The 27,855-nt window shown below is 37.9% G+C and overlaps 1 protein-coding gene across 1 annotated transcript; it reads right to left on the bottom strand.

The window, feature by feature from the left end:
- Positions 1-476: 476 nt before the first annotated feature.
- Positions 477-27,047, bottom strand: LOC137130185 (uncharacterized). The gene is made up of 28 exons (XM_067510005.1): positions 24,735-27,047; positions 24,004-24,423; positions 23,260-23,580; positions 22,703-22,978; positions 19,345-19,545; positions 18,646-19,023; positions 18,154-18,474; positions 17,750-18,034; positions 17,488-17,566; positions 17,293-17,396; positions 14,699-14,832; positions 14,426-14,498; positions 13,542-13,958; positions 12,236-12,559; positions 10,529-10,795; positions 10,159-10,440; positions 8,602-8,698; positions 8,396-8,497; positions 5,584-5,748; positions 5,047-5,183; positions 4,331-4,729; positions 3,783-4,103; positions 3,358-3,654; positions 2,790-3,068; positions 2,413-2,694; positions 2,141-2,252; positions 1,968-2,037; positions 477-1,846 (listed from the first exon to the last, which is right to left on the bottom strand). The coding sequence occupies exons 1-28, from the start codon at positions 24,775-24,777 to the stop codon at positions 1,457-1,459; spliced, it is 6,576 nt and encodes a 2,191-aa protein (XP_067366106.1). The 5' UTR covers positions 24,778-27,047; the 3' UTR covers positions 477-1,456.
- Positions 27,048-27,855: the final 808 nt, after the last annotated feature.

Below are 27,855 nucleotides of genomic sequence, written 5' to 3'. Positions count from 1 at the left end.
AAAATACATGATTGGATAATTTACAGAAGCATAAAAGCTCAGTCACTATTGTTGCAGGTCCCACTGGTCTCCACCAGAGGGTCATTAGGAATAAATATGTACTAACTTTCATGGATTTTCTGTTTTATTAATGGATGACCTGGACTAACTCTAGAGCCAAACCTGTAAATTCATATTTTACTATCCATTATGTGTAGTGGGTGTTTCCAGGAAGTTCTCTACACACTGCTGCCCATTCATTTGTATCTTTATGACGTCACAGTTAAACGTTTCACCCTTTAACGAAAGTTAAAGGGTGAAAGAAAAGTAGGTCAGGTACTGTATGTGGTGATGGAATAAATCTTGAATGTTGTACTGGGTAATACGGGTGGTGCTACTGTAGCTGATTAAGGAAATAACTGCCACAGTCAAAAATATCTTTATTCATGTATGATAAAGACAATTCCTGTCACCGATTGAACAAAACACCAGCAAAATGAAAATGAAAATATCTTTATTCTAGTTCTTAAATTCAGTTGCATGCAAAGAAGTCCTTCTGGTTTGATGGTTTATTGTGAAAAGTATTATTCAGAGGTCTCAAGGAACTAAAATCATACAGAATAGTCACTGCAATAACTTCCTGTCCACACTTACAGCTGCTAAATGCAAACTGTGGTTAGCTACAAAGTGACTACAGTAGCTGTTTTCATTAGTTCCTAACTGTCTGCAAACACACGTCATTCCAGAACCTGTAGATGCCTCTGTGTGTAACCGCAACACCATCTTAAAAACATATATTCTGTTTCTCTACAACCAAACTGCAAAGTGCTACAAAATCATGTTAGCAAAAGGTTTAAAAGACAAAAGCACATCACTAGTCTATAAATCTTAAAAATAAAATACCACATATCTAAAATAATAGAAAAACTATGAAAATCATTGCAATATTTCTTATTTAAAGTGTGAAATGTGCTTTTGTCTACAAATAAACCAGAAATCATCCTGTCATTGTGACTTAACCATTTACATGGATATGCAGTCTGGTTCAGAGGTACACAGCACATACAGTACTGCTCCTCAAATACTTCAGGTGGTTGCATGATGCAGTTCTATTCAGACTGGACTCTTATAGGAATGTGTGAATCTTTGAAAACAACAAGGTTTCTGTTTTATACACTGACTTTAGCTGATCTTAGAATCTAATGGTAAAAAATCGACAAGTTTTCATGAGTTTGCTCCATCTCTCACAGCGGGACTCTAAGGAATGGATCCAACTCTCCGATTGTACATGCACTGTATTGTGTGCACAGATGTGACTGCTCTGCCTTCTCCTGTCAACTTTTTATGGATGTGCCTAAAGAAGATCACAGCTCTGTGGTAGGAGCTGTTAGCGGTGATTATTCATTCACTGGGATAACAATCCAGTAAGTAACAAATCCTAAGAGCAAAGTAGAAAGTTCACTATGCAACACCGTCCTCAAATCTCACACACTGTGTCATTTATACTGGAGTACACTTCCAAATCCTCCCCTTCATCCCCCTCCTGTTTTTCACAATGTGGTGTCTGCTCATCCTCCTCTATCATGAGGTCTTCCTCTTTGTCCTCCAACACCTCTCCTTCCTCTCCACTAACATCTTCCTCCGGGAAAGTTTTTTTAATTTCAGAATACACCGTCTTTGTGAACTCTGTTTTTGCTGCTTCCCTGGGACTCCTCCTTTTCAACAGGGCAAAGTTGATGCTGGCATACTCCACATCTGTTGGCCCATTGTTAAGTTCAGGGACGTCTTTCTCTGCAGTAACAGGTCCATTCTGGACTTCCTGCAGGCAGTCAGTCTGTTCACATTCTACTGCTGCAGCATCATACATCTGTTAGGGACAGATTAAATGAAACTCCTTTAACAACTGGTGCAAGCCAATAAAAAACAAAACACATTACATATTTTGTTAAAACTGTATTACTATACAGTAAAATAATAAATATAAATACCAGTGGATCATCTTGACTGGTTACCATCTCCAGAGCGTCACCTGGATTTCCAGAAATCTTCTGTTTTTTTCTGGAGAAAATGTATTTGAACAGTAGCAAATGAAATATTATCTATAAATAGTATCCACTAACAATATGTGGATTTTTTTAGAGGAATTACAGCGATAGTTTACCTGTGGCACTGTTTTGTCAAACAACAAAAAACTCCTGAAAGAGCAGCACCGATCAAAAAGGCAATAATGACTTCCAACTGTAAAACAATTCCTAATATTTTATTGGCTTCATCTGCAATCAGAAGGGGGAAAAGAAAATATTTTGTCCTGAATAATAATGCAACAACATGTGTACAATTTATTGTAATTCACAGTTGAAAATGTGATACTAAAAATGTGATCAGACTGTGGTTTAAAGCAGAAGGAGTTTAGCTGAGAAGACACACACCCACCCTGTTGCACTGGCAAACTTTTTCTGATGGCGAAGTTTTGTTTTACCTCCCAATTTTTATTGTTAATGACACACTCAACAGATCTGTTAACATGGTTCACAGTTAGGATGATGGTGCTGTTGACTGTGTGATTTGACACAGTGGTAGTGACAGAGTACTCAGTGTGGTTCTCCAACAGAGGCCATTTGATGGTGGGTAAAGGAAGCCCCTCACTGATACACACACAGGTCAGAACGTCCGACTGAACCTCACATCCAGAGCTACTTAAGATCTTTGGAAACCCTGTAAATGTGAGCAGGCTCACATCAGTACAATAAAGAAATAGTGTAAAAATGTGAAGACATAAAATTTCAAAGAAAGCATCACAGTCTACTTACAAATCACAGTTACATTAGCAAGTACATGTAATGTTGTGTCCATGTGCTTCACTATACAGCGGTACATCCCAGAATGTTCTGCTGTCATTTCAGGGATAAAAAGTGTGGCAGATCCACTGTTGGTCTGCAGGTCAGTATCAGTTCCATTGTGCAGGCTTGTAGGACCAGGTTTAGTCCACATAATAATTGTTGGAGGGAAACTTTGAACATTGCAGGTTAGATTCAAAGATTCGCCCATGATAACTGTTGTATTCCCAGTAATTGAAGGGTTTCTCATAACTGTAAAGAGAAATTTAGGATTTTAGATAAAGCACCAACTAAATTTGAAAGTCTCAGGAATAAAAGTTACACTTGTTACATTAGAAGCTACAGAAAATTGCAGTAAATGTGCATTAAAAATCCTGTATTTAAAAATTGAAATTTAAAATACTAAATTATTAGGTGGCCTAACATCCTGTAGTACAGGGCTGTGGAAGTTAAGATGAATTTGATGGGCTTATTAAAATTACTTCATGAGAAAATGTACTATTTAAGTAAAAAGTCTGGCTTAGCTTTTAAATGTACTTACATGTCACTGTTACATTCGCTTGTTTCTTCAGGGTGTGGTTCAGATGTTTTGCTGTGCAGATGTACTGTCCAGAATGGTCTGCTGTCACATTAGAGATGGAAAGAGCGGCCATTCCAGTTTGTTTCTGAGGTTCAGTGTCTTTCTGCAGATTAGCTTCTGTTCTGTTCTGCATGTTTTGCTCAGAAAGTTTTGTCCACATGACAAATGAAGGAGGGAAACTTTCAACACTGCAGGTCAGATTCAGAGTCTCACCCTCCTTTACACTTGTTTTCCCAGTGATTTTAACTTCCTTCACATCTATAAAACAACATGTAGAATGTATTTTGATAAATTCATCACAGTTCAGATTATATTTATGACAGTACATCTCTTAGCACACACATAGATGGAGAAAAAGGCAGACGTTTCAGATTAGTTTTACTTACAGGACACATTCAGAGTCACTGTCTCCTCTGTGGTCATGTTTCCTGTGAACCTGACCTTACAGGTGACCTCTGTGCCATGGTGTTCAGGTGAAGGGTCAAAGGTCAAAGTTGAGCTGTGTCTCTGTGTGACAACAGTCAGATTCTCAGCCTTGAAATCAGTGATGTTTCCTGTGATGTGAGAATCATTAACTCCTGCTCTTCTCCATGTCCAGGTAATTTCAGGAACAGATCCAGAGCAGAGACCAGGAGCAGTGCAGGTCAATGTGGCCTGATGTCCCTCTGTCAGTGGAGGAATCATCACTGTGGGCTTCTGACTCAGACCTAATGGAGAGTAGAGAGCAGTCTGAGGATTGTCACTTATATTTAGACAAAAATAATCTGATACTTTGTTAAACATTTTTATGGAGCAATAGGTAGAAGTGATGTTACTTATGTAACTACTGCAGTTCCTACTCACTGCCCACAGAGGTCGTTTAATGCCAAACATTACTTCATGTACCATTAAGACTATAAATAGATGTACATGTATTTATTATAGTTCTTCATACCTTTAACAGAGACTGTTACTTGTTGAGATCCACTTTGTCTCCCAGGCATCGAACTTTTAACTCTGACCCAATAGGATCCAGAGTCTGACTCCTTGAGGTCATTGATGATGATGCTGCAGTTGTTTTGACTAATTTCAGGCTCCAAGAGTGAAACTCGTTGTTTAAATTCAGGATGAACGTTTTGGTTTTTCTTGTTACTGTGAAATATAATGTGTGATTCAGTAGATTTTGGTTTAGATGGTTCGCATTTGAACCAAACTAGATTTTGGGCTGTGAAGTCAGAAGCAGTAGAGAAAGAACACGGTATCACAACGCAGAGTCCAGCCTCTGCTGTTATTTCACCTTCAATAAGACTGATACAGGAGTTATTATGACAGGATGTTCTGTCCAGTGATGCCCCTGTTAACACAAACAGAACAAAAATATTAATGACACAATATCACAATGAAATGTATTTATTTATGCAGATCAACTGCTCCTCTTGATAAACAGTCATTTAAATAACTACACTACACGTATAAAGTAAGTGAATAGGTGCTGTGAGTAAAGCTACTATTGAGCTACTAAAGTCAAGGAGGAAAATGAACAGGTCTACATCTAACTTGTACGTATGACAGGAAAACATATGCAAGTACATTTGTCATTATATATTGCAAACTACTTATTTCATATCTTTATCAATGGCATCAAAACAAGATTACTATGAAGTTGAATACCTGTATCAGCATTGCTGCTTCTCACAGAGAAAAGCAGAGTCGCCCACATGAAAACTTTCATTCTGATTTGCAGTTTGAGACAGTCAGACTCTCCCACCGGACAAACTTTGCAGTAAAATGCAGTAAACATGGAAAAACTAAACAAAAGGAAACGCCACTGCTGAAATCACAGATATTTAAACAGGATATTGCACGTTGAGTTAGTCCGCAGTTGTGAGATTAACGCCTTTTTTCTCCGAGGGCTCTGTATACATTTTTCTCACTACCAAAGTAGAAACAGTACAATGCAATAAATATAGATTAAATCCCTGCCATGTTTTAAAATTCTTTAAAAGCTTTGAGCCCCCAAATTATTTACTAAAAAACTTTAACTGTGACAAGTAGATAATTTTCACCTTCAATCTTTCATCCTAAACCACTAGTTGTCCAGCACAGTCTGCCTACACTTTACAGGCTTATCCAAAAAAGTAGAACGGCGTTTCTTTGACAACCTGACATCCACTTATAGTTTAAAACGATATTTGAGCACAACTTTACCTCTTCCCATCCAGTTCTCCTTTTCTTCTCTCCACTGTGACCTCTGCTCTAAGTGTTTCTGCTCTAAACTGACGCTCTCTACTCACATGCTCTATTCTGTTTGTGCAATAAGGTTTCAGGAAGTTTCCCTGTACATTTTTGAGCAACATTTCTTCTTTTCTAAGACTGAAAGGCGTAGAGTTAAAATATCTTACCAACGTGATGATTAAAAAAAATATGATTTTGTTCGCATGTTTTTCTAGATCCTCCCCATTAATATGAGATAAGACAAAACGTTTCAAAAAAGGGAACCAAGTGATTTTTATTTTAAAAAAATTAATAAATAAAATCCTTTCTTGAAAACTCAGCAAACCACTACATGCAATGAACAGTTTTGTGACATTTTAACCATTTACAATGACAATATGCCACACAGCATGATCTTGAACAAACACTAACCTTCAAGTGGTCTGTGTCACTGCCTCATATTTGCATGTATCAATATATTCAACATATACCAAAAAAAATGTATCTTAATTTATATTGTGACAGATGAGGTGCACAAAACACTTACATTCACTTTCTGCACTTCCTCATTTCAACTGCATGCAGCCTCTTATGAACCATTTCTGCATTTATGAATTTTGGTTTTTATTGTGCAACATCTTTAGATTCTGATTTTAGCAAAGTGTCACTGCTGTGTTGACTCATTTAAAGTGCATTATATAGCACTGCTGTCTCAAAACGTCCTGTTTGCACTTGATTGCCAATTAATATACACTACAGATTAAAAACTTCTTATAACTGTACTACAACTGTAGACATAGTTGGCTAAACGTTCGTCTCAATTTGTCTTCATATGTATCAACACTTTAACAATTGCTTGTGAAATAAATTGAAATCGATAAAATCCTGTTTCAAGACTGCTAGAAAAGTGCAAAAATATATATAGTTCACTATATATATATATATATATTAACTGTCGCCAACAATAAGTTGGTTTACTTTTTAACATTTAGTCAGAGATCAACGGCTTATACCCTCAGGAGCCGCCACACCGGAACGTCGTGCGGAAAACCTGGTGGGGCGGGATTCGAGCCCGCGGCCTTCTGCATCCCACCAGGCCCTACTACACATTTGTAAGTACTACATGTGAGATTTAGAATGTCCTTCATGGTCCATAACTACAGCGTGTATATTCCGCCATACGTGCGGTAGTCTTCCAAAAACAGGGCTCCACAACAACGTGTCCAGGTTAAGTTATGCAAAAGTCCAACTGTCTCATGTTTTATGTCCAAGTTAGCATCGTAAGCTAACGCTAACCAACAGCTAACAAATGATTAAAGCTGATAGTATTAGCGACATGGCAACTTGCTTTACTTATTTCTTTAATTTTTTTTCTGTTGGCTATTAAATATACCACAGTGACTTGTCCTCGGACTTTTTCCGCAGTGGAGCCGAGGCTGCACTAATCAGTGGACATCAACTTCAGCTGCCGCCGCCACAGTCCGTTCCTGTAGCTTTGTTGCCAGGTTTGATGGAAACAGTAGCTCCTGTAGATCCCATGCGGTGCTCAGCAAAGCCAAACAGTAAAAAATCAAAAATATTTTCAGTATTCTACAAAGCAAATTACCCTTGCTAAAAGTTTCAGATGTCTTAATACTTGCAGTAACATTTAAAGCATTAAGGAATCACATCATTTACATTCACCCAACAAAAGTATTTTCTCTTCAGAGAGCCATAAACCTGTGTCTTGCAAAAAGAAAGTCATGATTTGCTGCTTAATGGTGGACAATGACCAAACACGGCCTTTATTACATTTATTACAAGTTCCATTAAAAAAAAAAAAAAAAAGATTGGGTTTCTAACAGAGAGCACATTCAAAGTTTGAATTTGCATTCTGTCAAACTATTGCAGAGTGATCATTTTAACTTAAACACCATTTACAAAATCGTATCTTGCATCTGTACAACAGGATAACAATTTGCCAACACATGCAAGTTGAAAGAGGCAAAAGCAGAAATGCACATATGACAATTGTAATTTGCTGCTTGACACAATCAGTGTCTCCCTCTACTGGACAAACCTTGTAGTAAAAATGCAGTAGGCCTGCAAATGTGGTAGTTCTCAGCTCATTCAATTGAAAGAGATGAAATTCCGGAGTTGCCATTATAAATGTAAATGCAGGAAGTTGAATGTTGAGTTATTAAGTATTACTTAAGTAAATCTGTCTTTACCCAGTGTGATACAAGTACTGTCTGTGAAGCTGATTTTGAAATCTGTCCTGAACATAATAACATCAGCTCAACAACACCTCTAAGCTCTGATAAATAATGGAATGTAAAACACTGATGCTAAAAAACACAAACAATGACAAAACAAATATCTGCAATCCTCTCACCCTCAAAATATAAGAAAAAATATTTTTTTCTTTTGTCCCGTGAGTTCAGGTTCACCACAGCAGATCATTGTCCTCATGTTGATTTGGCACCGTTTTTTTTACGCTTCCTGACGCAACCCTCCTTAATTTCTACCGTGCTTGGACTGGCACTGCACAGCTGGGGAGGGGAATGGGCTGTTAGGGGTTCAGTGTCTCACCCAGAGACACTTCGACATATACCCAGGACTGGGAATCAAACCACTGACCCTGTGGTCCATGGACAACTGCTTTACCAACTGAGCTACATATCGATCAATATCTGTAAACATCTGTAAAATGGAAACTTGAAAACTGTGCTATATTATGGAGTTTGAAGCGCTATGTAAGCAGACCATTTACAAAAAGCAGTATGTATGAGTATGGAACCATTTTCTGCCACACTTGGTAACACGCTAGTTTAAAGTCTGGGGAAAATTTTCGTACACTGAAGATCCATCTGTTTTTTGCAGTGAAATTTCTTCCTCCTTTTTTTGTTTCATCTTGTTTCTTGAGTTCCTTTGGTGAGAAAGAGAAAAGATTGGGTTATGGTTTGTCATATAAATATCTCCAGCGCATTGTCAGAACATTTAAAGCATTACTTTGAGATGTATGCTACATACCAAAGATATATCAGGAAGATTATGAGGAAGACATTCACGATGAGACATACAGCAACAGCAGTGGTTAAGATGAGCTCTGCACTTGGTCCATCATGATCTACTTTAAGAAATAATACAATGTAATCTATAAATACTCAGTTTAATCTGATTTACACTGCCTGTAAATAACAAATACTAAATATTACGCCAATTCTCAAATCAAATCCAAGTATTATTATTGGGGGAGTGGCTACAATATTCAACTTGTGGGAGTCAACTTTACCATAAGAGTCAAAAACAAAGACCCAAATATTGCATGTGACTCATGTGAGGAGTTTTATCATCTCTGATTGGTTAGTGCAGTGTGAATATCTTTAAAAGTGAATATCATACAAAATTAAGGCAAACTATGGTGGGCAACTATCCAGAGGTACAGGGGGTCAGAAAATGTCTGTCCAACTATTTAAAAAATGATATAAAAGTTTGAGGAAGGTGTCAATCAGTCTACAACTGCAGCCGCAACCCTCCCCCTGAATCTAAATCCCTAGACGCACTCATGCTCACAAATGACTTTTTTCCAGTGCTCATCCTCCCCATTTTCTCAAAGTTTAAATTAATAAAAAACTAATTCTGCAATACAATAAGACAGGACTGATGAAGACTGTTTACACCTCTGAAAGATAAGATAGCTTATGTTTGTTAAGTTACTAAATCTGCTGATGACATACTTGTGCATATTTCCTGTGTGTTTAACACATTCAAAAAAGTTGCTATAGGGGGAATTTGCACTGCATGTGCTTTTCTGTGAGTTTGAGTTAGAGGAAGCATCACCAGCACCTCTTAAGATACAGGGAGCACATCACTGCAAAAAGTTGTTGTTTTATTCAAGCAATGGTTGTAAATGGATCACAAACTTTTTCATTTTAAGGATATTTGAGCACAGAATAATGGTCAAACAAAATATGCATTACTACCATTCAAAAAACGTTACCCTTTACAGCAATAACTGCCCGACGAGTCATTCAATAACTGCCTGACATTTTACTGATCAGTTTTTTTTTTTTGCAAATGTTCAGGTGTGACTTCCTCCCAGGCCTTCTGCAGAACTTCCCTGAAGTCGGCTGTGGTGGTTGGGCAGTGTTCCGGAACTCTTCAGTGTAGCTTCTACCACACCAAAACAAATTTAGTGGTTGAGCTGATCAGTTACTGATCAATTTAAAAGCATCCACACATGAATTTCAGAAAGAACTAATCAGTAGAATGCCACAGATTTGTCAGGCAGTTAAAGCTGAAACTAGAGTTTAACATACCACTTTGATTTGACCATTATTCTATGTTTAAATATGCTTTTAAATTAAATGTTTTTTTTTTTTGTATGTTTTTTTGTATGTGTTCTTAAACCTTTTCTTGCCATTGTCTGTATGTGCGTGTGTGTCTACATATATACATACATCAGAAAAATATGGCATGCAGTATAACCTACCTGCATGTGATATACTTTTTGGTGGTGTAAACACATATGGTATCAATAAACACAAGTGATACATATTTTTATAGGTGTGTGTGTTGTGTGTTCACCTTCTTGCCTCTCAGACGTTTTTATGGTGAGATTATGTTGTACCTCCACATTTCCACTGCTTCCAACACACTCAACAACAGTGGTGCTGTGGTCTGTTACGGTTAAGATGACAGTGCTGTTGACTGTGCTGTTTGACACGGTAGTGATGACAGAGTACTCTGTGTAGTTCTTCAACAGCCGCCATGTAATAGTGGGTAGCGGAATACCCTGACTGATACACATACAAATCAGGACCTCTGACCGAACCTCACATCCAGAGCTGTTTAAGATCTTTGGCAAAACTGCAAACATAGAGCAAATATATTGTAGGCTGATGATAGAGAGTATATTAATGAAATTAATTTCTCAGGAGCTTAACAGTTTACTTACAAGTCACATTTACATCAGCGGTCAACGTTGTGTTCAGGTGTTTTGCTGTACAGATGTACTGTCCAGCATGTTCTGCCATCATGTCAGGCAGGACAAGTGTGGCTGCTCCTTCATTGTTCTGTGGGTCAGAATTATTTCCGCTTGGCTGGTTTTTGTTGGAGCCAAGTTTAGTCCATGCGATAAGTGATGGAGAAAAACTATAAGCTCTGCAGACCAGAATCAGCATATCACCTTCCTTCAAGGACACTTTCCCAGTGATTTCAATGTCTTAAAGAAAAAAACACATCAAAGATGTAAGGTAATATTAAATGATGATCTAAAAACACAACTCAATATTCCAGAGATGGAAAAGCCCAGGCTAGCAATCGCCATGAGGAAACAGCACGTGTTCCCCCAAAATAAGATAAGAAAACTGGACACTGGTCCCCCCAAATGTTTTCCCACCCCTCTTAAGTCTCCTGTGTATTGAGCTGAAGGCTAACCTAAACATCTAAGGCACGTGCCCGATTATGCTCCTTAAAAGCAACTATCATAAAAACATTAAATAAGAAAAAGGTGTGGTCCAAGACTGCATTATTTATTAGCAATGTTAGAAATCTTAATGAGGTTTTAAAGGAGGCCCATATTCATTGTTGTGTTTTTCTCCTGAAGGGAGAATGGACCTATTTCAGCATTTGGAATTGCGTGTCAGTATTTCAGTTCTACTAAAAGCATTTTACAAACCCACTAATAGCAACCTGATTTAAGTGATAACACAATTGAGGGACAAGTTGAGTGCTACTGAGCTTAAAAAGCTGAGGGCTGAGGTCAAAGCCCTGGAGACAGATCAGCTGATGGGCTATGCATCGCATTTTTCGTGCCCCTATGTTCCCACTTTATTTTAAAATTGGTGTCATGATATCATTTTGCTAATAATTTTGGTTTTAACTAGTGTTTGAATTCACTAGAACCCTTTAGTGGTGAGAGAGACAAGTCTAACAAACCCAGATCCTTGTATTATCCCTTGGTGCAAATAGAAATCCAAAGTCATAACATCATGTCCGGACTAGCCTTCATCCTATTAGCTTCAGAAGTTTGTCCAGATTCTTATTTAGTATTTTTCTTTCTGCCATTGTGAAAAACAAAGCATGTTCTTCTGGAATTCTTTTTTATTTTTAGGTAATTCAAAAACCACTGCAGCTCTGACTATTACACACATAAACCATTTTATTACGTGAAAAACTACAGCTCCCATAACTACAAGCATGGCAGAGTTGGCACTTTTGTTGTGTTATGAGAGGGGCTGGCTTGTACAGGTGGTCCCTCCAATAATCTAACTAATGATTTCTCCTTCAGGAAAGTGTTTAATTACCAATAAACATCAGGAACAAGTATGTTTCCTCATGATGTGGATGATACTCATGCTGCACATATTTCACAAGTAGTTGTCTTTACAGGTGGAATCTCAGATAAAAACAAACATTTAAAATTAAAATAAACATAACATGACCAACAAGCTTCTACCTTTAAGAGACTTTTGGTTTCAACATTGGAAGGTGTTCACACTGAAACTATAAGACTTTCAACAAGTCTTACTGATCCCAAGCCTTGAATTGTACAAAAGTTAAAGTCTACATTAAACAAATGTGACACACCTGGACATCTGGTCTTTTTGGTAATTTTAAACCTTTTTGCAAACCACGTAAGAGCAAAAAGATTTTTACTCACAGGCCACCTTCAGGGTAACTGTTTCCTTTGTAGTCCCGCTGCCTGTGAACCTGACCTTACAGGTGACCTCTGTGCCGTGGTGTTTGGCAGAAGGAATAAAAGTCAAACTTGAGCTGTGTCTCTGTGTGACAGCAGTCAGAGTCTCATTCTTGAAAGCGGTGATGTTTCCAGCAATACAAGACGTTTTGCGCTTTTCTGCTCCTCTGCACATCCAGGTAATTTCAGGAACAGATCCAGAGCAGAGACCAGGAGCAGTGCAGGTGATTGTTGCCTGATGTCCCTCTGTCAGTGGAGGAATCATCACTGTGGGCTTCTGACTCAGATCTAATTGAAGAAAAAGGCAGAAAGAGAATCATGGCGAGTCCATGAGTTGAACGTCCTGAGCATCCTGAGTGGAATCACTGATTTCAGATTGAACAATCATTTATAATATTTTAGCTAAGTAGCGGTAATGTCTTTAAAGTCAGTATTTAAAGGATTTTGAAATTGTTAGAAAGTAAGTAAGACTTGACATTAAATGTTTGATATGTGTAATTTCTGATTGATTCTGATTGATAAGATTTAATCGAAGCAAACTGAATGTGAACTTTGTGTGACCTGATCAAATTGTCCTGTTGCAACCTGACTGCAGTGTTGTTGTAACTTTCCAGTCCAACATAGATAAAGGAAGTAATTGGAGAATAAGCTAAGGAGTAAAGCAATGACAACAACCTATCAAACTTGTTCAACTTTTTTTAAATTCAAACCTAGTAAAAGATTTGGAAATAATAATGACAGAAAAAGCTAATAATTAATCAAATTTAGTGGATGGGATACATCAAAAGAAGGATGGACTGGAAATTAGACTCTGCACTGGGAGGAGCCCAAAATTTTTATAAAAGGCCAAGCACCGGTGTATCAGACTCACAATTTATTCATTGCATTTTTGAGCCTAATAAATGACCTCACTGAGGCTGAATATGAGTGCTTATTTGAAAACCCAATTTTGGAGAAGAGCTCCTGATCCCACAAAATCTTAGTGGTCTCCACCAGGAGCATAAAAATATTAGGTCAAATCAAAGCACACAAAACACATCCTATGAAATATAACCTCAATAAAAAGTCACCATTTCTGTAGAAACACCTGGTGCTTTTGTGTTTCATTTAATCATATAGCACTGTACATACAGAAACTAAAGAGCATAAAAAATGAAGAAAAATCATTGTACTGAAATTCAGTTGGAGCAGATAACTCGCAAAATCTTGGTGCATACTGTATTATTAATTAACACATACATGCAATCACACAGAGAGTCTTTGTTGATACCTGTGACAGTAATAGTTGCTTTAAATCCGAATGTAACTCCATCTGGCTTCTTATTTCTGTAGCCAACAACTCTGAGCTGGTATAATCCAGAATCTGACTTTTGGAGGTTATTGATGATGATGCTGCAGTTTGTCAGACTCAGGTCAGGCTCCAACAGTGACACCCGTCCTATAAACCCAGGCTGAACGTTTGAGTTGTTACTGGAGTTAAAAATGAGTGTGTCAAATTGACCACATGATATTTTAGGTGGATCACACTTGTACCAAAGTGCACCAGTGACTTTGAATTCAGCAGAGGTGGTGAAGGAACATGGTATAACAACACAGAGCCCAACCTCTGCTTCTATTGCTCTTTCACTAAGGGTGATACAGTATTTATCTTTGCACTGTTGTCTTCCCTCTGGAATGGTGCCTGTTACTGCAGAAAAAAAGAAACATGTTTAGACCACAATGACACATGAAGATGTCCCCAATAAAGAAAGATCAGCATGTGTCCATTTTATGGTAGTCCTGTGACTACAGACCAATATTCTCATATAGAACATTCGATTTGATATATTTTATGTATTTAGTTTATTGCTGATTTAAATTTGAATTGAATTTTAAACAATCTTTCCCGTTTTTTAATATGATGAACAAATGTTATGGGGCATTATAGTTTTATTAGTCATAGAAACAGAGAAATACTTCCACTAACCTTCCCTAATTTTCTGACTGTCATTGAAATGGAAAGATGATCTTTGAGCGGTTGTATTAGAAAAGCATAAAGAATAAAAAAGTACAAAGAAGGAAATAACAAAAAAAACATCAATAACTTCTACAACAATGATCACCTGCAAAGAGAAACATTAGTACGATACGCTGATCACATTGCAGTTACTCTACCTGTGTTATCATGGATGCTTCTCACAGAGAAGAGCAGAGTCGCCCAGATGAAAATCAACAGCTTAGTTTGCATCTATGGGACAAATACATTTCAGAAGTACAAACACTTCTGCGCAAAGCGCAGTGAATTTATTTCTATTATTCAAAACTCTTTCGGACATTTATTCAAGCGAAGTTCTGTATATTAGTAAATAGACACAGTTTGACACCAACATAAACTCTAATCCCCTCAATTGCAAAGATTATGAAAAGCACTGTAATAATGTTACTTACTGTTTTACAGTTTCCAGTTACAGATAAGACATTTATAAAATGCATTAACTTGTTCAGTCTCTTATTTCCACTGTGGTCTCTACTGAGCGTCTCAACTCTGAGCCGACTCTCCTCCTCCTTTTGTACGTCTTCCTCTTTCGGTTAAAAGTGTTTTATGCACATAGCTGGGCATTACCCTACTGATGATTACCGGGCAACATAACAACACTTTTTTTGATATCAAGATCTGGTCATGAGTTTAAACAGTATACGGTGAAAAGAAAAGAAGCCTTTTGTCTCTTTTCATTTATGATGTATTTTAGTAACTGTGAAGTGCAGTAAAGGAAGGAAGTACGGTATGTACTTAAAAAAAAGTCTTGATTATCTTCAATACTTAACAGCCAAAAACTGAGACATGCTGAACTGCAGTTTTTTCGTGGGCCTAGTTTGTTTTAAAGTGTACAATAATCTAAAACTTCAAATCTACATTCACACTATGTATGGTGTGATGTGCTGATCAATTACCTTCATCGCAATAACAATGTCCTCAGTCTACATGATGTTTTTAATCTTTGTATAAACAAGGAGATTTTTGAGAGTTATTAACTTTATTTCCTGCAGCCCATTATTAAAGAGGAAACAAAGCCTTACATGTAAAACTCACTCATGTCGTCTGTAGTTCCACCATAATGTCTTTATAACATATAGCACTAAACCAATAAGAATGATAAAGGGTTCTACGAGTTTTTGGTTTGACATCCAAAATCTGTAAATAGTATTTATATGTGATGTGTTTCTGCTGAACACAAGCATCTAAAATGTGATGATGTGAGTCACCAGGCTTCTTTAAAACCACATGATGGATGAGAGACAGATCTTATTGCCCAATAAAGTAAAGATTCAACCAAAATTATTCAACCCCCATTGCAAATTAGGTGTTTTGGCAAACTGTACAAGCTTTTAATGGTTTGCATGAAAAAACTAAAGAAGAAAAATTGAACAAAAAAGTGATTCCTCCGAATTGAACTCTAAATACAACTTTTAATGACAAGCCCTAAAATTATTCAACCCCTTCATAACAAGTGTCTTCAGTACTTAGCCGTGCACCTGTTTTCGGTTATGATCTTCTGCAAATGTGATGCGTAGCCAGACACCAGGTTCTTCCAATGTTCCTGAGGAATCTTGGCCAATTCCCTGTGGCCACAGAATGAAAGGACCTGTTGGAAGGTCCAAGGATGCCCAAGCTTTTCTCCTATGTCCTGATACTTAAATGAATCCATTTTGCCTTCCACATGCTGCAGGTTTTCAGTTTCAGAGGAAACTAAGCAGTCGTAGAGCATCACAGAGCCACCACCATGCTTCACTGTAGTCAGGGTGTTCTTCTCATGCCTTATTGTTCCTTCTCCAGACACACCACTGACCCATAGGCCTGAAAATTTTCAGTTTTCTTTCAACACAGAACCCCAAAACTTCTGTGGTTCATTTATATATTTGAAACCTCTGTGCTTATTCACAAAGTCTTCCTGTAGGTCTTTTGTTTCCACTGTTACTTTAATCTTAATACTAATGTTTTCTTATTTGTCTTACTTGTCTCTTCTCTTAATTTTTTTGGGACAATTCTTTTGACTTTGGTTATTTGCTCTTGGTTATTTGCTTTATGTGCACTATTTGCAAATGTGTACCCTCCTGAGGGATTCTGTAGTCAATAAAAGCTCTCGTTCATTGCAAAGTGCTGAAAGATGTACGTGTTGCCAGTACACTTTGCAGTGTGGGTTGTGTTACTGTTCTAATTAAGACAATTTAAAGTTACACATAATTTGAAGAGTTGATGTTGACAAGAACTTTGTCAAATGTCACTCAGACAGCTGCAGTTGGTGGGATGGAAACCACAAAAGGGCAAAAATGTCTGTTTGTAATAATGTCTCATTTAAAGATATTTGACAATTTAATATTCTATATTAAAGATATTTGCCACTGACATATTGCAGCTATATTCTCTAACCAGCATTCCCGAAGCGCCAAAAAGGATGGCTGTGTCCAGCCCCTTCTGCGTTACGTGCTGACACTTCAGGTACGCTTAAGATCAATGCTTAGAGCTTTCAATGGAAACCCTGACCCATGACGTGAAAAAGTCTCAGAGGACGCATTGGACGAGGTGGTGGATGATAACAAGATAACTTTATAACTTTTCTCAGGAGACTTGGGTTCGACAATAGGGCGAGATGTTGTGCGCTTTAATGATGATTGAGGCCCAAGTGGTTTCCACATTAAGGACGTATGTGTGCGTCTACCACCATCTAAGGCTGTGCGATGAGAAAGTGTTGGGAAATCTGCTGTAAATTGTTGTGCTATGTGAATGGAAACAAGCCTTTGCATAGAGTTCAGTTGACTGCTTTTGGAAAATTTTAGTAATAATAGTTTATTAAATGAAAACACAATGACCAATGTAAATAAGGGGTAAAATAAAATAAAAGAAGTATAATTCAGCATTTCAATATGGAGAACCTCAAAGAATCTGAAGGATCATATAGGATCAGTTAAAATAAATAACACTCTTAGTGCAAGAAATCCCAGCGAGGCTGAAACCTCGCAGAGGCCTGTGAAGGTTTGTTAGTTTAGAGGGTGGGCAATGACGTCATACTCTGGTGAGCTGTCTGTTTTTTTCAGTGACATGTAAGTTCTGTCCTCGTCATTCGGTTTCACCTTTTGTCTTGTTTTCCTGTGGAGAGAGGAGACAGTGGCCCCTTACTTGTTGTCTCACGAATGCGAGGGAAGCTTTCAGAACATAAAATACAGACATGCAAACCTACCAAAGGTACAATATGCAGACGAGGCACAAGACATTTACACTGAGAGCTACACCAGCAATGGCCCAAGGAAGAAGTGCACCTGCACAGAATATATCAAATTAAAACACAATATGGTTTGGTTATAGTACAATAAAATTAAAACAATATTATAATCTGCCCAGTATTTGAAAAACTTACACTAGAGTAGTTCTCTGCCATAAACCACTAGATTATCAGCATTCACCATAATCCAAACAGTCTGTGTAACAACAGTTGTACTCACTTGCTGACACTGTTACGTCAGCTGTTTCTGTCAGGGTTCCTTCCAGATGTTTCACTGTGCACATGTACTGTCCCGCATCTTCTGCTGTCATACTAGACACAATGAGTGTTGCTGTTCCAGGTTCGCTCTGCAGGATACTTTCTGCTCTGTTTTGCAGTTTGGTTTTGTGACAGGGTTTAGACCACTTGAAAATTGGTGGGGGGAAACTTTCAACACTGCAGATCAGATGCAGAGTCTCACCCTCAAGCACATTTGTATTTCCTCTGATTTTAACTTCCTTCACATCTAGGAGACAAAACGGCTTAGATGTGTGTATATTTGTATACGTTGTGAAACTTTAATAAATTTTTTTAAAAAGCTAAATTTAATTTAAGGGAGTACATTACAGTATGTGTTATACTCACAGGACACATTTAGAGTCACTGTCTCCTCTGTTATCATGTTTCCTGTGAACCTGACCTTACAGGTGACCTCTGTGCCATGGTGTTCAGCTGAAGGCTCAAAGGTCAAAGTTGAGCTGTGTCTCTGTGTGACAGCAGTCAGATTCTCAGTCTTGAAATCAGTGATGTTTCCTGTGATGTGAGAATCAATAACTCCTGCTCTTCTCCATGTCCAGGTAATTTCAGGAACAGATCCAGAGCAGAGACCAGGAGCAGTGCAGGTCAATGTGGCCTGATGTCCCTCTGTCAGTGGAGGAATCATCACTGTGGGCTTCTGACTCAGACCTATCACAGAGAAGTCAGTGAGTGAAATTGGCTCATTAATTACATTAATGTGAGCTACAACCAAGATATCTGGTTTTATCATTTATCAGGAACCGATGCCGTTTCTTTCGGACAGTGATTGACAAATGACAAATAATAATTCATACCCAATTATGTTGTAGTTTTTCATACCTTTAACAGAGATGGTATCTCTTGAAGAGAATTTTCTGTCATCTTTATTTCCAAACTTTGAATGAGTAACTCTGAGCTGGTATGATCCAGAGTCTGACTCTTTCAGGTCATTGATGATGATGCTGCAGTAGTTACTCACATGAGACACTCGTCCTCTAAACGCAGACTGAACTTTTTCATTCATCCTATTGTGGTATATTATGTCTGAATCAATACAATTTTCTTCACATTTGTACCAAATTATTGTTGGGGGTAAAAAGCGTCTAGTGAACGAACATGGTATGATGACACAGAGTCCAGCCTCTGCTATTATTTCCCCCTCAGTATGAGTAATACAGTCTTCATTTTGACAGGGTTTTGTTTCATCTGTTGGTGCAGCTGTTGATACACACAGTAAAAACAAAATAGGTTTGACAGTACTCAGTACAAGAAAAGCTACAGCACCACTATGAGAGTGTGTGTTTGGATATGACCTCTGTTGACCAGACAACACAGCAGAATGTCACAATTGCATCTTCGCTAAACATTTTTTTAAACTGTCTATTCCATAGTTTTGAATTAGACACTGAATTGTGTAATGCAGCCAACACCCTAGTCATTTCACAGTGAAACATTTGGAAACATCAGAAAAGCATTTATATAACATTTACAATACAAATCCTTTATACAGTTTTTGCATTTTTATCTAAAAATGTATACCTGTGTCACCATAGCTGCCTCCCACTGAGAAAAGCAGAGTCGCCCAGATGAGAACGAACATCCTGATTTGGTGAACGAGAGAGTCGGGACAAACTTGGACAAGACGAAAAAAAAAAAAAGAAGGAAGGAACTCCAGTTGATGACATGAAATAAAGGAAGGTCCCAAGCTGCTGTCACAAACTTTGATACAGGAAGCTAAGTGTTGTCATTCCACAGTTGCTTAATTCTATTTGTCTTCCACTTTTCTCAGTGTGTTGCTAATGTGTGTCTACCTCACAAAAATAACATAGTCACAAGAGCTCAACAACACTTCTGCTTCTCTGAATCCCTGATTTCCTGACCTTGGTCCCTTTATGTCACTAAACAATAAACACTGTGGACATTGTAAAGTGTCCTTTGACTTAATCTCACCTGTAACCTACTGTATTCATTTTATTAAAGAGCATTTTATTGCAGCATCACACCTGCTGACACATCTAAATCAGACTCATATCTTCAACCTTTTTTAAAAAGGAGAAGGAATGAGTGATGATATTCAGTATTGAGTTGCTATGACGAAACTTTATTTGTTTGTGATACATGAAAAGGGAACTGCAGAAACTAGAAACAAATCACAAACATCTGCAAGTCAAAATGTGTATTTATACATGTCATACATCACATATTTCCTGCACAGATAGAAGTAAAATCACAATGCCACCCTTAAAATATTGTCACAGTGTTAAAAAATCAAATCACTTATCATCTTGAACTACATGTAATAAAACTTATTGCATGGTAATGACATCATACACAGATGATCTGTTTGTTTCCCTCAGTGACATGTAAGTTCTTTCCTCTTGATTTGGTTTCACCCTTATTCTTGAGTTCCTTTAAATAGAAAGAGAACAAAGACGTGGCTTATAGCTTGTTGTATACATGTCATTAATGCAATGGTGACATGTTAGACAGAGAAGCAGATTCAGTTGGTGGTTTAATAGTGACAACACAGGTCACACAGAGTTGTAGAAAAAAAGAAGAAACTGGGGTGAAAGATAGAAAGAACGACATCTGCTGGCTGAAGGGGAGATGACAGGGGCCAGAGAAGTAGACAAGATGGTGCAGTTATTGAGGGCAACTCAAAATAAATATGTGGTAACTCACCAAAGGAACATGAGGTAGATTATGAGGAAGACATTTAGAATCAGAGATACAACAGCTACGGCCAAAAGAAGCACAGCACTTGGTCCATAGTGATCTGCTCAAAGAAATAATGTGACGTGGTTGCTATGAACCTCTCTTTAGCACGTCAGGAAAAGATGGAAACAACTATTTTACATGTGCTACAACAGATCACATAAATTACAGTTTTCAGCTGTTTTCAGTTTACATTTTCATAACCCAATAAAATGACTCACCCTCCTTTACACTTGTTTTCCCAGTGATTTTAACGTCCTTCACATCTATAAAACAACATGTAATATGTATTAAATACAATTTCATAACAACCCTAAATTTGAACACAGTTCAGATTAACTATATGATCTGAACTTGACACTACATTTTATTCCACTTGTTAGCGCACTGGTCGTAAAACATTTGCATAGATAGTCATTCTTATATTCATGTAGATGGAAAAGTTTCAGATTAGTTTTACTTACAGGACACATTCAGAGTCACTGTCTCCTCTGTTATGTTTTCTATGAACCTGACCTTACAGGTGACCTCTGTGCCATGGTGTGGAGCTGGTGTCTGCATTAAAATCAGACCCGAGTCTCTACTGGAAATCACTGCAGGGGCTCAGGAATACTTCCGGAAATTATTGTCTATGAACACAGTTCACTTTGCAATTCACAAATGTCAGTTAAAGATGTATCATGCAAAGAAGAAGCCATATGTGAACATGATGCAGAAACGCTGCCGTGTTCTCTGGGCCAAAGCTCATTTAAAATGGTCGGAGGCAAAATGGGAAAAGTCTGTGGTCAGATGAATTTTCCATTGCTACACAATACTTCACCCTCTTCCAACTTTTTTGAGACATGTTGCTTCCTCCAAATTCAAAATGACCTAATATTTTCCATGAAATGTTAAAATGTCTCAGTTTTAACATCTGATATTTTGTTTATGTGCTATTGTGAAAAAAACATGGGTTGAGATTTGCAAATCATGGCATTCTGTTTTTGTTCAGGTTTTACACATCGTCCCAACTTTTTGGGAATTGGGATTGTACAGCTCATAACATCACATCATACATCATCTCTGACTGGAACTGTATTTCTAATTTCCATTTTATTAAAACAACTTGAAACAAAAAGTCAAAGTTGTCAAAACTGCTTTTATTATACAAAGCATTCTTTAAAGAGTTCCTCTTGGTCAGAAGAGATTGCACATCTCAAATTCCATCATTGTCAAAGATAAAGACAACCTCACTGTTCGAACTCCTAAAGAGTGTCCCAACCGTTTATAGGTTATATTAAATTTTCAAAACCCGTTCTCTAGATTGTTTGACAAATTGCTAAAACAAAACAACTTTAATCTAAGATACTTTACAATAAAGTCCTGTTCAGACTGGGTCTGCTTACTACTTTTAAAAATTTGTATGTCCTCCATGTTTGACACTACATTTTATTCCACTTGTTAGTGCACTGGTCGTAAAACATTTCCATAGATAGGTAAATTGTTTGTTTTCTCTGAACGATGAACGTGAACGATGTCCTCTTGTTTTGTTTTCATCTTTTTTAATGAGTTCCTTTGAAAAGAAAAAAAGAATGTTTGATTCGTTGAATAAAAGAGACCCCTCAAAAAAATGAATATATGTTGTAACTCACCTAAGGAAAACGCAGTAGATTATGAAGATGACATTAAGAATGAGAGATATGACAGCGATGATCAGGAAAATCATTTCAATCAGTCCAAGATGAAGTGCTAAAAAAAATACACATGCACACACACGCACACACACACACACACACACACATATATAGTAGCTGTCTACAAGCCATCAGATTCAGGGTGCGGCATCTTGCATGGCAGCTGCTGTCACTGGTGTGAGTGTGTGTGTGTGTGTGTGTGTGTGTGTGTGTGTGTGTGTATGGGTGAATCTGAAGCAAAGCTGTGAAGTGCTTTAGATAAAACGTTTTTATCGGGCCATTTAGCATCTATAGAACATCTTTCCCTGAGCTCTAGTTGACTTTGGACTGAAAACTGCTGGCCGTCATCTAGAGGAAACCACTGACTAATCAGGAGGATGCACAGAGGAGATGTTGTTGTGGTGGGGGAATTAAAGGAACTAAAATTAAAAGTAGTTGTGTGACTCTGATCAATCAATATTCAATAGTTCAGCTGGGAAGATATGAAGTTTTGAAAAGAATATTCTTACCTCTCTCAGAAGGTACGATGGTGAGATTCTGCAGCACTTCCCCATTTGCATTGGTGCTGACACACTCAACAGCAGTAGTTGTGTGGTTCTTTACACTTAGGTTGATGTTGCTGGTGACTGTGTGGTTTGACACGGTGGTAGTGACAGAGTACCTACTGTGCTTGTCCAACAGGGGCCATTTGATGGCTGGCAGTGGAAGCCCCTCACTGATACACACACAGGTGAGGACCTCCAACTGGACCACACATGCAGAACTGTTTAGGATCTTGGGCAAAACTGCAAACACAGAATACATTTTTCCGTCAACTTTGTCAATGCATTCCGATTGTTCTTTCTGTTGTACTGTTTTCTTCTTATAAATGATACAAAATGGTGGTTCATCATGTTTGTGCAGTTCGTTTTTATGTTTTTTAATGCAGGATTCAAAGAGCAAAATTTTGTCCATATGATAAAAGATGCAGGGCAACTTTCAGCATCCCAGTTAAATGTAAAGCATCACTCTGTTGTAATGTGGAATAACTCAGTTTAACTGTGATCCCACAGTACAAGCTACTTACAGCTCTCATACAGAGTCACTGTCTCTGCTGTGGTCATGTTTCCTGTGAACCTGACCTTACAGGTGACCTCTGTGCCATGGTGTTCAGCTGAAGGCTCAAAGGTCAAAGTTGAGCTGTGTCTCTGAGTGACAGCAGTCAGATTCTCAGTCTTGAAATCAGTGATGTTTCCTGTGATGTGAGAATCATTAACTCCTGCTCTTCTCCATGTCCAGGTAATTTCAGGAACAGATCCAGAGCAGAGACCAGGAGCAGTGCAGGTCAATGTGGCCTGATGTCCCTCTGTCAGTGGAGGAATCATCACTGTGGGCTTCTGACTCAGACCTAATGGGAGAGTAAATACAGTCAGAACCTTGAAAAAGATTTAATGGCTGAGTGGAATCAGTCTGAATGGCAGTGTTGGGTATAAATACATATGTAATCTACTTTTATTTTCTTCAACATGGGCAATTAGAGGGAGGTTTGTTGGCATGTATGTTTGTGAACAGTGCAGTTCCTAAAAGTTTCCACTAGAGAGTAAATATGGCCAATAATTGCTTAATTATAGTTCTATATTATATTTAGTTCTATATTTTACCTCTATATTACTTTCTTACTCAGTAAATATTACTCCAACCTTTGCTGTGTTTCATCTGAGCATCACAAATATAAAAGAGAAAATAAAGAGAGAATTGAAAAATGTTTTTGTCTTTATGTACCGTGTCTTCCATGACCTGTACATACACCATTTGTTGGGGCAGTTAATACCTGTAACGGAAATAGATGCTTGCGAAAGGAAGGTGAAGCCATCTAGCTTTTCTCTGTAGACACCAACAAGTCTGAGCTGATATGATCCAGAGTCTGACGTCTTCAGGTCATTGATGATGATGCTGCAGTTTTTCAAACTCAGGTCAGGCTCCAGCAGCGACACTCGTCCTCTAAACTGAGACTGAACTTCTTGACTGTTGTTCGAGTTAAATATTTGATGAGTGCCAGGATGATCGCATCTTTGTGGTTTATCAGAAGCACATTTGTACCAAATTACACTTTTGACGTTGAAGGTATTGTCAGCAGTAAAAGAACACGGTATAACAAGACAGAGTCCAGCCTCTGCTGTTATTTTTCCTTCAGTAAGGATGATACAGAACGATCCGACTTGACAGTGTTTTATTCGTAATGATGAGGTGCCTGTTATTCGAAAAAGGGAAAATGAAACAGATTAAGATATTAGATTAATACATTACAGATAACGATTACTTTCAGAACTTACTACCTACTTTCAAATATTATTAAAAATCTGTTAGATCACATCATTAAAATAGTGAAATGTGTCTTAAAGTTGCTGTAACATTGACAGATTCCGAATCAACATAGCCCAGCGTAATCACTAACGTTTCATATGAGTCTCAGGTGAACTTGCATTTAGACAAAACAGGCGCTGGACAGTGCGGCGCTCGTTTCTTACAGTGTAAAAAATGATAGAAATTCCAAAACTGTACCTTCAGCACAGAAAAGCAGGACCATCCACACGAGAACGAACATTCCGATTCAGTGCTTGAGGGCCGTCGATCTTTTCCTCCACAGGACTGAAGCACAAATTTGAAATGAAAGCAGTAAAGATATAGTTCAGTGGATGAAACTTGATGGGAAACAGCTTTATAGCAGATACAGGAGCTGCACATTAAGCTATAGATATGGAAAACACATTCACTCTAATTTATTTTAAAAAAAAGTTTTTAAAGATTTAAAAACATTCTACCTGTTCTGTCTCTTCTCTCTCTCTGTTGAGTGTCTCTGCACAGGACATTTAATTATAACTTTCTCACCTCCTCCTCCCTTTGACCTCATACACTTCTGTTAAGGAAGTGTAAAGGAAGTCTCTATGAACAATGGTGGACCTTTGTACTGCTGCCAAAACTACCAGACTTTGATGCACATATAATGTAAGAATATTCACATACAACCAGATGGGACCTTGTACCAAACAATATATAATAACATGAAATGTTTTTTTTTTTTTAAAGAACAGTATATGTGTGATAAATTGTCTGCATCACTTAAACATCACCTTATAATACATAAATGTGATATTGGTGTCACTGACGACTTTCATGATCAAACCTAAAGTTCTGTGAGACTGTGACAACATGAGTGCTGTGCAGCAGTGTGATAAGAAACTGCCAGTTCACACCAAATATCCGGTTAGGCTCAGTCTTAATAAATAGCAGAAGCAAGAAGAAGAAAGAATTGTTTTAAATAGCAGAAGGCATCTGTATATAATCTGTATTTCATTTTATCACGCCTTAAAATTAAGTATGAATTGGACCCAGAAATGAGCAGATCACAGAGGACTTGGTAGGCAAACAGTTTATTTAAGTTAAGCGGAGAAGGGGACTCGGGACCGGAGAGGAAGGCGGGGATGGCCAGGAGACGGTTGGGAACTCTGAGGGGAAAAGGAGACAGAGGTGAATGACAAACTATGGCACGGGGAATATATTGGGAGAACCAGATATCTTACTGCGGGTGGAGGTTTGAAGTAGAGCGGAGACCAGGTTGGGCAGGAGACCAGAACAGGAGGAAGGGCTGAACTTAAGGCCGCAGGCAGAAAAACAACCAGGGAGCAAAACAGGTAGACTCGAGCAAAGTACCAACATAAACAGAACACAAGTAGCAAAGAAAAAGTGCAGGGGAGCGGACTCCAACTCAAACCCTGCCCAAAAAGGTAAACACAAAAACACTTGTTCCAAAAACAAAAGAATCCCAAGTAGGAGGGAAAAAAAAAACAGTAGTTCAATAACTAGTGTTAAAAGAATCAAAACAGATGCTGAAATTAAGCAATGAGCAACACAAAGTAGCAACAGAATAATAATTTCCTCAATCGTTGTTAGCGAGCAAACAAAGTAGCAAATTAAACGCTGGCAGTGAGCAAACAAAGTAGCAACAGAGGGATAGGTTATTTGAAAATTAGCAAAGGAATTCTCAGGAGAAAAAAACAAACATAAACTAGAACAAGACCTTATTCTCTTAGGTGCGGATTTTCAGGATCAGAGACAGACTATTCACCAAGGCAGTCTGAAAGACGATCTGGCAGGGAGTGACAGGTGAGCGGAGTATATAAAGGGATGCAACAGGTGAGCGGCATGAGACTAATTGCAGATCGGCAGGGAGGGGAGAGGAAAACAGAGTGAGGAAGTACCAATCACCAAGGCAACAAGACTAAGACTCACAGCCGTGACACATTTCAATGAAAATATAAACTCCAACAGGTCAACATGTGTTTGGTTGTTTTTGCAAATTCCAGACACATGTTAAAAAATAGTTTTTACCACAAAACATCCATTGTAAGAGGCAAGTGCAAAAATAGGGAGTCAGTGTTATAAACCACAGTTTCACACCTGTCTGAAAGCTGAAATACTGTAAAGCTGCTCCCCTTGAACTTCCCAATAACCAGCCCCAAACAGCTCTAACTTCTGCAAATCTGTGTATGCAAAGGATACTTATGCTCAGTTTATTAAATATAGAACAAGTATTATTAAATATAAGGAAACGACTAATACAATAAGGTGCAATGCAAATTTCCAGTGCTTTAGAAGAGCATTTAAAAGGATAACATTTATAAAAGTGTAAGTGCACACATTAGTGAACATACTAGTGGAAAAATATGAAGAACATGCTGAAGACATTCACACTCTGAGATACATTAGCAATGACCCAGGAAAGAACTGCACTGAAAGATCTGTAGTGTTGCACAGGACCTGCCACAAGAATGAGTTGTTCAATGTTCTGCTTGTCCTTTGCTCTAAATTCATGTTTTCAGCTTTCTGAACATCAAAAAAAAAAAAAAAAAAAAAAGAGCTGTCTTATATTTCACTATGTCAGATGTTTGCTTCAGGTTATAGTGCAAAAGATATTCAGCTGTCACATCTGGGACAACAAATGTTGCTTTTTCAGTGTTGTTCTGCAGGTTAATCTGTTCTAGCAGATTTTACTCTACATGATAAATGATAATGATAAACACCTGCAGCTCAGTTTCAGAGTCTGACCTTGACATTTGTGATTATGATTTTAACTCCCTTCACATCTAGAGGCTAAAATGAGGAAGAAATACAGAATATAGTACATCACTGTTTGCAAGGATCTTTTTTTAAAGAAAATTGAATTTGAGTGGTGTTTCCTCACAGGTGACCTCTGTGCCATGGTGTTCAGCTGAAGGGTCAAAGGTCAAACTTGAGCTGTGTCTCTGTGTGACAGCAGTCAGATTCTCAGTCTAGAAATCAGTGATGTTTCCTGTGGGCAGTCTGGAGATCATTTCTCTTAAATGTAGGCCAAATTCCTTTGGCCTACATTTAAGAACTTTGTTAAACCTATTAACAGAGCAACACGTAGCACTTCTGTCTTCTGTATAACTGCTGCAGCTCCTACCAGTTGCCCACACAGGCTAAAAACTACATTATGCACCACTGAGACATTATGCAAAAACAAATAATAAGTTCTTCATACCTTTAGAAGCAACAGTTAGTCCTGGAGAGAATGTAAATCCATCATGTTTCTCAGACATTAAACCATTAACTCTGAGCTTTTGATGATGCTGCTGCAGTTGTTTTGACTCATGTCAGGCTC

The sequence above is a fragment of the Channa argus genome, chromosome 7, assembly GCF_033026475.1.
Source record: "Channa argus isolate prfri chromosome 7, Channa argus male v1.0, whole genome shotgun sequence".
NCBI classification, from domain to species: Eukaryota; Metazoa; Chordata; class Actinopteri; order Anabantiformes; family Channidae; genus Channa; species Channa argus.
Note: the sequence above shows the minus strand (reverse complement) of the source record. Positions and strands in the feature narration are given on the sequence as shown.